The 11,593-nt window shown below is 41.9% G+C and overlaps 1 protein-coding gene across 2 annotated transcripts in view; it reads left to right on the top strand.

The window, feature by feature from the left end:
• Nucleotides 1-241: 241 nt before the first annotated feature.
• The window catches only part of fndc1 (fibronectin type III domain containing 1), a 197,833-nt gene continuing 186,481 nt past the window's right edge, over nucleotides 242-11,593 (top strand). For both annotated transcript variants that reach the window (XM_063056028.1, XM_063056027.1), the window contains exon 1: nucleotides 242-400. In XM_063056028.1, the coding sequence (XP_062912098.1) occupies nucleotides 337-400 (64 nt within the window). In that variant the 5' untranslated portion in view covers nucleotides 242-336. The remainder of the gene's footprint in view (nucleotides 401-11,593) is intronic.

The following is an 11,593-nucleotide window of genomic DNA, read 5'->3' as shown; positions in this document are numbered from 1 at the left end:
TAATCTATCCGCTCCCCCACTGTCCAAGGGCATTATTTTAGTCATAGTCATACTTTATTGATCCCGGGGGAAATTGGTTAATTTTGTGGACCTTCCTTTAGTCCACAGAGTGGTCAATGCGCCAGGGCTGAGAGTTGCGCGTGTCGGGGAAGGGGCGTGAGGAGGGAGGCCGGCGCTCCCACAGCCCGTCGGAGGGGGGAGACAGCGGGGTTGGCGTGGCGTGGGACATGTTGCTGTAGGAGCAGCTGCGGAGCGCGGGCGGGCGGACGGGGAGAGCTGCCGTTCCGCGCGGGTTTGGAGCGCGCCTGCTGCAGCCCGGAGCACCCAGACTCAAAGATGTCCACAGCGGCAACCTGCCTCGTCCTCCTCACCATCATCTTCTCTGCTGAACCGCACAAAGGTCAGAGCGACTGCAAATTAAAGCTCAGTAGTTTGAAGGACAATTTGCGAGGAAAGTTTCAAAAACTCATCAGATAACTAATGCATAAGATAGGGGTGGGCAATGGAAAAATCGTTTTCTTTATGAATAGTTAAAGTAATTCGAGGTTTATCATCGTTTGACTTTTTTTCCCTGAAATTTAAAGAAAATTTATTTTCTGTTAATGACACTTTGCCTGTTGTGCTTTTGAGAGTGTGTTAGATCTGGTTTAACAGTCATCATGGCACCAGATAAAAGTTTATTTTTAAAAAGCAGTTTGATGAGCTTATTTGCCCCATTACACTGCTTGCTGTCGTTCTTTTGTATCGTCCGTGTATTCCTGGAATTGTCAATCTTTTCAGGAGAATTATGGTTCTAGTGGTAATTTGGGATTGTTTCTGATTTTGTGAATCAGGCGGAAAAGAGAGTTGTCAAAACACTTAAGTAAAAACGTTCATTGTTAGACTTAACATTGTTTAAAAAAATCTATGAGAAACAGTTCTGAGAATAGATTTTACCGGTCCGTAATGTTTAAAGTAACTTGAGTTCTTTTTGATGAATATTGGTTGGTTGTTGAGGTAAGTGCGGCCAAAATGGTGGGTGTCGCACGGCTGCTTTTGCTCAGACTTGGGCAATTGTATAATACTGAGTTCACGGGGGTTGACCTTTGGAAAGTGTACGTAGAAAATTTGCTGGACGCAGTACAAATTTAATTCAGTTTCTTTTAAAGTTGAATTATCTAGTGGCTGGAGATTGATTGTTGTTTAGTTCGATTTATAAATTATAGTGGGGTGCGACAATGCTGGAGAATCGATGTTTATAAACAATTAGCAATAAAAATGCTTCCCTAAGGATAATTTTAAAAATGCTATACGGATACACTAATGTTGTTGCATTCATCTAAACTGTTACTTATTGATTTGTTTGCCAAACGGAATCTAATAATGTGTAAATTTCTAACACCTGTCTCATTGAAGGTGGCTAATTTGGAATAACAAACTTTAAATTTGATACAATAATAAGGTTTAATTCCAATTCAAAATTCAAATAAGATGGAGGGCACTTGGATATGAAAAGTCTCTGCAGTGGGATTTGTATTACTGTACAGGTCAGATTTTGGGCAATTCAAATTTGCCAGAAATATGTAAACAATTGTATTGCTGTTTATTCAAATAATTTGTTAAAATCTGTTTTTGAATAACTTTATTTTGTACATACATTCAAGATGCAGATGTTATGCTGCATATTTTGTAACTAATTCAAACTTAATATTTCAATGGGAATTTAGTTTAGAAAGTAATCAATTTGAAACATTTTAAAAAATTGAATAATTACTGCTGAAGCCTGATCAGATTTGTTTTAGGGATAAGTTTCAAATTAACAAAAAAAGTGGAGATTACAGCACATATTAATATTTTTGAACATGAAAACGGCAGATTGGGTTGGGTCCAGCTTTTTCTCAAAAGGGAGAAAATGCATGGAAGTCTTGTTCTGTCACATTCAGCTTAGTTGGAATCATGATGGGCTGGTTTTTGGTTAACAGCACAGGCGGATTGCCAGAAAAGTTGGAATTCACTAACCCTTAACTCAGTCTGACTTGGAGTTTTATGGTTCATACAATGTGGATCCTGGTGTAGAACAGCTAGGACAACAGAAGTAACCACATATTTGCCTGGCAGCTGAAGTTCCATTGGCTCACTAGCCACACAGGGAGGAACTGAGGTCAAACTCAGAGACTGATTTAAGTAAACAAAAATCTAGGCTGAAGCTCCATTGCGGCACTGAGGGATTTACACCTTTTGGGTGAGATAATAAACGAAGAGCAATATGGTCTTTAGGTGGGTGCTGTAGGCCAGGTGACACTGCTTTGAGCAGGAGAGTTATCATAGAACCCTGGTATTTTTACCTTCATTTCATATTTCTGAACAAAGTATTAGTTACTATTACTTATTGATACTTGATTCATTGAGGGAAATCAGAATGTTCTTGAGATTATGGAAGTCCATGGAAGGATTTGTTTTTCTTTATCGTGCAGGAAGACACACTGAAGTACTTTACATTCTAGTTTTCTGACCAAAAATGCACTTGTTCTGGACGGATTAAATCTTTGAAGGACAGAATTAAAATAGCACAGAAATTTCCTAAGTGGAAATCTGCCCTTGTAAAGATTTAAATTAAACTAAACCCAAATCAAACCCAAACAGACTGTGTTCACTCTGAAGTCAAGCCCTTACAATATTTTTTCTTGATGCAAGGATTCATTTCATTTTATTGATAGACACTGATGCAAAATGAGTCCTTATGTTCATGCATGAAAAAAAACATTGAAGTCTGGATTGAATTAGTCCTCTGCATCTCCACCATGAATGCGTGATACTGCTTCGCTGTGGCACTGAGGCAAGAGCCTCACTGTATGAAGTTAAATCTCATCTGCTTCCTGCCTGTGTGCCTAATACAGCTGCTGACACAGAGTCCAATTGACTTGGATAAAATGCAGAGCCAGGTTGTTATGGCATAGTCTAATCCAACTTGAGCCTGAAAGTTTTGGCAAAATATCAATCTGATTCAATAGGAATCTATACATATAGTTAGGTCTCTCCTGTCCTGAATTTGGGAACCTGGCTGGAGATTATTTGGAAAGACAATGAATGAGGTTATAGAGGGATTTTAAAATGAAGTATGGGGTTTCTTAAAAGAAGTGCTCATCTTGATGGGTGCCAGTTCAGGTCAGTGAGCACAAACCATCTGAGTTTGGATCTAAGCAACAGTGCTTTTGATGATCTGAAATGGAGAACAGTGCGGTACAACAGCCAGGATTACAGTGGAATTGTTTATTTTTGTTACTGCATTGGCAGCAAAGCCAGCATTTATTGATTATCACAATTGCTCTTGAGAAGTTGGTAATGAATTGCTACCCTGAACTGCTGCAGTACTTCCAGTGAAGGTACTAATAGAAAGGCTTTGGTTATCAGCAGGTTAGACACAGCAAAGGATACCCAGTGCTGTTAACATGGCTGGTTCATTTGAGTTTCTGGTCAATAGTGAACCCTAGGATGAGATAGTTATGAGAGTGAATACCAAGTGCAGATGATTAGACTTTACGTTGTTGGAGATATTTTTTTTGCCAGCAGTTCTGCAGCATGAATATTACTTGTGACTTCCCTTGTAATGTTGTTCAGGTCTAACAGACATGTATTTCATTTGCTGAGTTGTAAATAGAATTAAAACATTGTACAATGATCAGTGAGCATTCCCTCTGATATTATGATGGAAAGGAATTGTGGATGAATTATGTTATATTTTGTAACTTTAAAACACAAAACTAATTGGAAGAAAAACAAAGGAGTCTGGAATGCGTATGTAACTTCGTTTTACTTATCATGTGCCGGTGTAATGATATATGTCATTCACATACTTTGTACATAACCATAATGAATTGTTTAAAGAATACTTAACCAAACAACGTATTGATAATAGTACTGAAATATTAAATACATAACCAATCCCTGGAATTCAGCTCTTTGGTCTACATTTGGATTAAGGGTGTGAACTTTGAAGCAGATGATTCTAGTGGGGCCCAAAATGGCCGTCATTGAACAGGTTATTTGTGACTGCTACTTGACAGCACTGACAAAGGCACCTCCCTCACTTTGCAAATGATTGAGGATAGTGTAGACTGATTGGGCAGTAATTAGCTGGGTTGATTTTGTCTTGATAACTGTGGACTGAGTCATGGATAGGTTTAGGAAATGGTTCAGAGCTTAAGCAGGTCAGCTATACAATGCATGGGTTCTTGGCCGGGAGGTAATCCTGGGGGTAAAGTGACACTAAACTGTGTGGTCTGGTTTAGTTGTTGCATGTTGCAATGGAGATAAATGGATTTTATGAATGGAAATAAAGATAATAATTTTAGCAGTGCAGTATTCATTTGATAGGAATTTCTGCTCATCTGGTATTGCATGTCAAGCAAAAAGCTGACAATTTAGATGCAGTAGTGACATTGTGCAAGGTTTGTCTCTGTGCCAAAACTGATAGTAAATTTTTAGATAATAATTTTAAGCATGAACTGATTAATTGGTATCTTAGTACATTGCTTGTTCAGGTGACATCACCTCTACAAGAAGCAATGTACTCCTGGATTTGCCATATTACAATAAAAAGGTGCTGAACTTAACATTTATTTTGTCAGTACAATAAACTCCCCTTTTCTTAGTTCCTTTTTAGATGGACTGTAAGTGTAAGTACAGTTAAAAGTGAGAGAGATAATATGTTCCCCACATGATCCCACAGACATCAATGACCAGCTAATTTGTTTTATGTTTATTTAAGAGATAAATATTGGCCTCGGCACTAACTGAATTTACTGCTCTGTGAATAATGGTGTGGGATTTTCCTTGTAAGCTTGAAACACTGAATTATGTGATATCTTGTCTCAGAGGCTGACTTTCCAACATCTTTCATGAGGGTGAACCCTCACAAGGCATCATTCCCTGATAGTGCACAGTATCTGGTAGGGCACAGGAAACCTGTGCAAACCAACTGGTTGGAGTGTTCAAGGACATCTTCAGTCTCTCACTGCTGCAATTGGCGGTTTCCACCTACTTCTAAAGGGCATCAATCACACCAATGTCTAAGAAGAGCAGGGTGAGCCACCTCAATGACTATCACCCAGTTGCATTCACATCTACTGTGATGAAGTGCTTTTTGATGTTGATCGTAGCCCAATTTAACTTTTGTCTTAACGACGACCCCCCCGCTGCAATTTGCCTACCGCTACAATAGGTCTACAGCGGATAGAATCTCACTGGCTCTCTTTTGGCCTTGAACCACCTGGACAACAGCAGTATCTACTTCAGGCTCCTGTTAATTCATTACACCTTGGTGTTCAACACCATCACCATCTCAGTACTAATCAATAAACTTCAAAACCTGGGCCTGTGTCACTCCCTCTGCAATTAGATCCTTGACTTTCTTATCAGGAGACCACAGTCAGTGTGGATTGGAAATAACATCTCCTTGCTGACACCACCAGTGCACCTCAAAGATGACAACATAGCTTGCTGCTCTACTCTGTCTACATCCACGACTATGCGGGTAGGCACAGAGTAACACCATCTATAAATTCACTGATGGCATAGCTGTTGTCAGGAGAATCTCAGGTGGTGACTGGAGTGAGATAGATCATCTGTTTGAATGATGTCCCAATGACAACCTTGCACTCAATGAATGTCAGTGAGACCAAGGAATTGATATAAATTTAATAAATAATGCAAAAAGAGAGCAAAAATATTGAGGAGGTGTTCACTGCTTATTTCAGGAAGAGCAAGTCGAGGGAGCACACAACAGTGCTCATGAGTAGAAAGGGTGAGCAGTATCAAACTCCTTGGTGTCAACATCTCTGAAGTCCTGTCCTGGACATAACATATTGATGCAATTACAGAGAAGGCACACCAGTGGTTATAGTTCATTTGAGTTTAAGGAGCTTTAATGTGTTACCAAGGACTCAATCAAATTTATACGAGTGACCGTGGAGCACATTCTAACTGGTTGTATTTCTGAATAGAATTGAGCGGCCACTGCACAGGATCAGAAAAAGCTGCAGCCAAGGTTGTAAGCTCATCCAGCTCCATCATTGGCACTAGCCTCCCCACCGTTGAGGTCATCTTCAAAACGTGATGCCTCAAAAAGGTGGCATTCATCATTAAAGACCCCCATCACCCAGGATATGCCCTTTTATCAGTACTACCATCAGAGAAGATTTACAGGAGCATGAAGACGCATACTCAACAACTTGGAAACAGCTTCTTCCACTTTGCCATCAGAATTCTGAATGGTCCATGAACAACACTGACACTACCTCACTATTTTTGTTCTCTCTTTGCATTACTTATTTAATTTATATATACTCTGGCCACCTGTACACCTTGTTAATGCAAAGGTGGGCAAATCCACTCAGTGCCCACTTTGTTAGGTACAGGAGATACCCAATAAAGTGAACACTGAGTATATTTCTGTATGTTTGTAGTACCCTGCTGCTGAAGTCCATCCACTGCAAGGTTTGACGGGTTGTGCATTCAGAGGTGCTCTTCTGCACACCACTGTTGTAATGTGTGGTTATTTGGTTTAGTGTTGCCTTCCTGTCAGTTTGAACCAGTCTGGCCATTCTCCTCTGACCTCTCTCATCAACAAGGCATTTTTGCCCACAGAGCTGCTGCTCACTGAATATTTTTTCTTGTTGTTTTGCATCATTCTCTCTGTAAACTCTGGAGACCGTTGTGCCTGATAATCCCAGGAGCAGTTTCTGAGACATTCAAACCACACCATCTGGCACCAATAATTATTCTGCAGTCAAAATCACTTAGATCAGGGGTCCCCAACCTCTTTTGCACCGCGGACAGGTTTAATATTGACAATATTCTTGCAGACCGGCCGACCAGGGGGGTGGAGGGAGGGAGTGTTCAAGTAGGGTTAAACTCACCTCAACATGTCTTTTACAGTTAGGATTGCCAACTGTCTCACTCCCGAATAAGGGACAAAAGTAGTAATCAAATCCCGGGACACTTTGCCCCAGGAGACTACAATGACCATGAAGCCTTGCACAGGCACCTGTGTGCGCATGCGTGATGTGCACGTGTGATGTGCACATGCGCGTACGTGCCAATTTTTTCCCCCACCAATCAGTTTTGCCTTCATCTTCCTGACTATACTGTACATACATTATTTCTACTTTACATGGGCTGTGTATTATATCATTCCTGCTTTTACTATATGTTAGTGTTATTTATTTTCGGTTTTATGTATTTGGTATGATTTGTTAGGTTATTTTTTGGGTTTGGGAACACTCAAAAAATTTTCCCATGTAAATTAATGGTAATTGCTTCTGCACTTCATGGCATTTCGGCACAAAAGGTTTCATAGGAATGCTCTACCTTAGCGGGGGAAATACGGGACAAACCAATTTAGTCCGGTGTACGGGATGTCCTGGCAAATACGGGCCAGTTGGCAACCCTATGTTTAAGTTCAACAGTGCATGACAGGGAATAAGGAAAGGTGTAGCTGACTCATATCGTTTCCTCGTGGCCCAGTAGCACATGCTTTGCGGCCTGGTACCGGTCCGCGGCCCGGTGGTTGGGGACCACTGACTTAGATCACGTCTTCGCCGTTCTGATGTTTGATCTGAACAAGAACTGAGTCTGTTGACCATGTCTGCTTGCTTTTATGCATTGAGTTGCTGCTGCATGATTGGCTGATTAGATGCATCGAATGAAGTGGCCACTGAGTGTATTTGAAAACAAGAAAGGTACAGGACTGTGGAGAGAAAATGGGGAAATGTGATGAGTGTGAGACTAATCTGACGCAACAGGCAATGGACTTGTTCTGTGAATGGTATATTCTAAAAAAAGATTTCAACAGCGTTGAGGGTTAAGAGGAATATAAATGAAAGTGGAACTGAGGCCGATGTTCAGATTAGCCATAATACTTAGCCTTAAATTACCTCATTCCACTTCGATTTCTTATGCAGTTATAGGGCAAATTAAGGTCTATATATGGGAAGGTGGTTTAGTTTGAACTTTGTGAAAAATTTTAATAAAGGTTTGGCTGTTTTCTTTCTGGAGTAATATTATCGTAAGGCACTTGGAGGGCACAGGTGTTTATTTTAGAGTTGAACATCAGGCTGTCCCATCTGATTGCTGACTTTATGTATATTTATCACTGCTTCAAAGCTGCATAAATATTTTTTAAAGAAATGTGGGTTTTGCATGTAGCTTTAGTAAAATGAGTTCAATCCATTCTGATTTAGATCGCCTAAGAGTATTTTAAACTTTTAGAATTATGAAACCCTTTTGGGTTTTTAACCAGTCAAGATTTTTGAAGCTTTGCTTATTTTACTGACCTCAGTGTGAGATAATGTAGCATTTTCACATGTTTGCAATTCAGTATCATAGCATTTCATACGATTGTAATTTTTAAATTAAAAATTAGATTTTTTTTTCATAATTCAGTCACAGTGATGCAGTCAAAACACATTTCTAGCATTGCAAAATCTATCATATCCAAGTCCATTTTAGTGCAGTGATCAAAATGGTCATGGTGTTGCTAAACTATAGTAATTAGAATTTTGCCAGTTGGTTCAATAACCAGATGGTTGAAGGGAAGTTTATTGTTCTTGAACAGTTGATGTGAGTTTGTTGTTGTGGCACCACACAACCTTGTGTCCTACTTCACTCTGGTAAGCTGACTCCTCATTGCTTGTAATTTGTCCAACATCGTTAGTGTCACTGGCAAATTTGAAGATGGCATCAGAACTGGGGCTAGCTGCAGAGTCACGTGTATCGAGAGTAGAGCAGGGGACTAGGCATACAGCCTCGAGGTAAAGCCATGCTGATGATCAGCAAGAAGGAGATTTTGTTACCAGTCTTCACTGATTGAGGAGTGCTGATGAGGAAGTCAAGTATCCTGTTGCAGAGGGAGATACAGAAGCCCAGGTCTTGAAGGTGTCAAAATCTAAATTTACGTGTCAGGAAACATGGAAAAATAGCGTAAGTCTGAAGTCATGTCTGAAATTTAGAGCAACCATCAGTTTCCCTGTGGCTCCACTCTGTATATTTTCATTTCTATCAAGGAGAGGAAAAGTTCTTTATCTTAAAGGAAAGATACAAAATGTGAGACACTCCTCATGATTGGTTGTGCTTATTCCTGTTTTCTGTGGTTTTTCTCTTCCAAGCAGTTCCTTTTAGATTTAGATTTTAAGAAAACAAATGTGCAAGAACCAGCACAAAGCACTTGTTTAACCTGTGTGGGGAGGAGAGTTGCTTTGTGGAGTTAAGTTTCCAAATGATTCACTGTCAATGGTGAATCAGTTCATAGATCTGATAAACACTAGGTTTCATAGATACTGGAAACCTTGAGCAACGCACAAAATACTGGAGGAACTCGGCAAATCAGGTAGCATGTACGTAGAGGGTCGATGTTTTGGAAAGGTCTCAGCTTGAAACATTGATTCTTTTTAAATTCCTCCCTCCTCAACATGGATGATGCCAGATTTGCTGAGTTCCTCCAGCATTTTGTGCATCTTGTACATCTATAATGCTATATTTGAGCAGCCTTGGCTAAGAACATTCCTGTGGTGACAAAACTTTTCCATTATTAATTCAATCTTGCTGTATTTAGTTTAATATCTGAAATTCAGTCAGACTTCATGATAAAGGTGGCAGTTCATTATGTCACCACAAGGCATGTTCAGAGCAGTATTTGAAAATTCATGTCTATGCTCTTGACAGATCACTTTAAATTTCCTGCAGGACAACTGTGTAAGTTTGTTCTTGTGCAGTGGCAGTTGAATATCACTTCTCCAGTCCCTTTGTTCTATCACAGAACACTTCTGGCTCAGCTGGTGCATTCTAAAATTATACAGGAAATCATGAAGAAAGTAAAGCTCCCTGGATGCAGGATATTTCTAACAAAATATGCTGGAAATACTTAAAAGGTCATGTACCATTTGTGGAAAGAGAACTGGAGTTGATGTTTTGGATCGTCCCATCGTCAGAATCCTTGAAAAATCATAACTTCAGCATAGCTCATCATTGTGGATATGACTCTTCAGTATCATCAGGAAGTTTACTTTTGATCTTGTCCAAGTACTCCTCCATATTGGAAAAATAAGCAAACAGGAACGTTTAAAGGGACTTGAAATTGGCCACTGAGAACAAAGTCAATGAACTAAGGGCAAAACTGGCCTGCCAGAAAGAATGTGGGGGGGGGGGGCGCGGGTAGACTGCTATGTGCTGTATCTCACCAAAATGTGGCTTACATCTACATCGCCTGACTGCAGCATATGATTTGAAGGCTCCTCAATCCACTGGTTGGAACATATAGTGTCCTTGTGCAAAGTTAGAAGCTGATGGTGCTTGGATGTGACATTTCAGAGTACTGTGGCGACCCACTTTCTGGCACCCACGAACCGGCTCACAACAGTGCGCGCAGGCAGAGGGCCGGCCCCAAAAAGGGCACCGGGCCATCTTCACCAGCAGGGGGAAAATCCCACGTGCAGAAAGGGTCTGGGAATATGCATTCCCCATAGCAGTCCCGCCCCCAGGGAGGGCGGGAACGGGAAGGCTTTAAAGCAGGCCACGAAGTTTGAATAAATCTCTTTTATTGCAACTCTAACTCACCGACTCTGTGTGGTTATTCTAGCGCTGTGTGTAGCACACTGCTACAATTGGTGACCCCGACGGCCCAAACGATGTTTGGACCAGAGGTGACTGACGCTGCATCTGTTCACGCAGTTTCATTAAAAATGCCAAGCTTTTGGACGCTGCGACACCAATTATGATTCGAACAAGCAGAAGCACAATTCCATATTCGGCAGATAACCTCGGAGTCCACTCGTTACTACTACGTGCTGAGCTCACTCGACCAGGAGACAGCTGCACAAGTTGAGGAGTTTATACAGTTGCCCCTGGAGGACGGCAAATATACAGCATTCAAAGCCCTGCTCATAAGGACTTTCGGACTCTCACGGCGCGAACGAGCACGCCACTTAATGCACCTGGATGGTTTGGGAGACAGGCCGCCGTCGGCATTAATGAACGAAATGCTGGCCCTGGCTGAAGGACACAAGCCCTGCCTCATGTCTAGAGCAACTGCCCGAGGACATATGCCTGCTGCTGTCCGACGCAGATTTCAGCAACCCCCGGGAGGTGGCGGCCTGAGCAGATGTGCTGTGGAATGCCAGGAAAGAGAGAGGGGTGCCTGTCGCACAGATCACCAAGCCGCATGCCCAACGACAGAGCAGACCAGGCCCAGCAGCAGAGCCCAACGAACAATGGTGCTTCTACCACCAGCGGTGGGGCACAGAGGCCCACCGCTGCAGACCACCCTGCAAATTCCCGGGAAACGCCAGGGCCAGCCGCCGCTGATGGCTACGGCAGCTGGCCATCAGGACAGCCTCCTGTACGTCTGAGACAAGCAGTCGGGACGCCGATTTTTGGTCGACACTGGAGCGGAGATCAGCGTCTTACCTCCAACGAGTTACGACACCCGCAACAGAGAACCGGGACCCACCCTGAGGGCCGCTAATGGCAGCACAATACGAACCTACGGCACCCGCACGGTGTAGCTACAGTTCAGCTCCAGCCGGTTCACGTGGGACTTCACACTAGCCGCCATGGCCCA

This window comes from Mobula hypostoma, chromosome 8 (genome assembly GCF_963921235.1).
Source record: "Mobula hypostoma chromosome 8, sMobHyp1.1, whole genome shotgun sequence".
Classification (NCBI taxonomy): domain Eukaryota; kingdom Metazoa; phylum Chordata; class Chondrichthyes; order Myliobatiformes; family Myliobatidae; genus Mobula; species Mobula hypostoma.
This window is presented reverse-complemented; position numbering and strand designations above follow the sequence as displayed.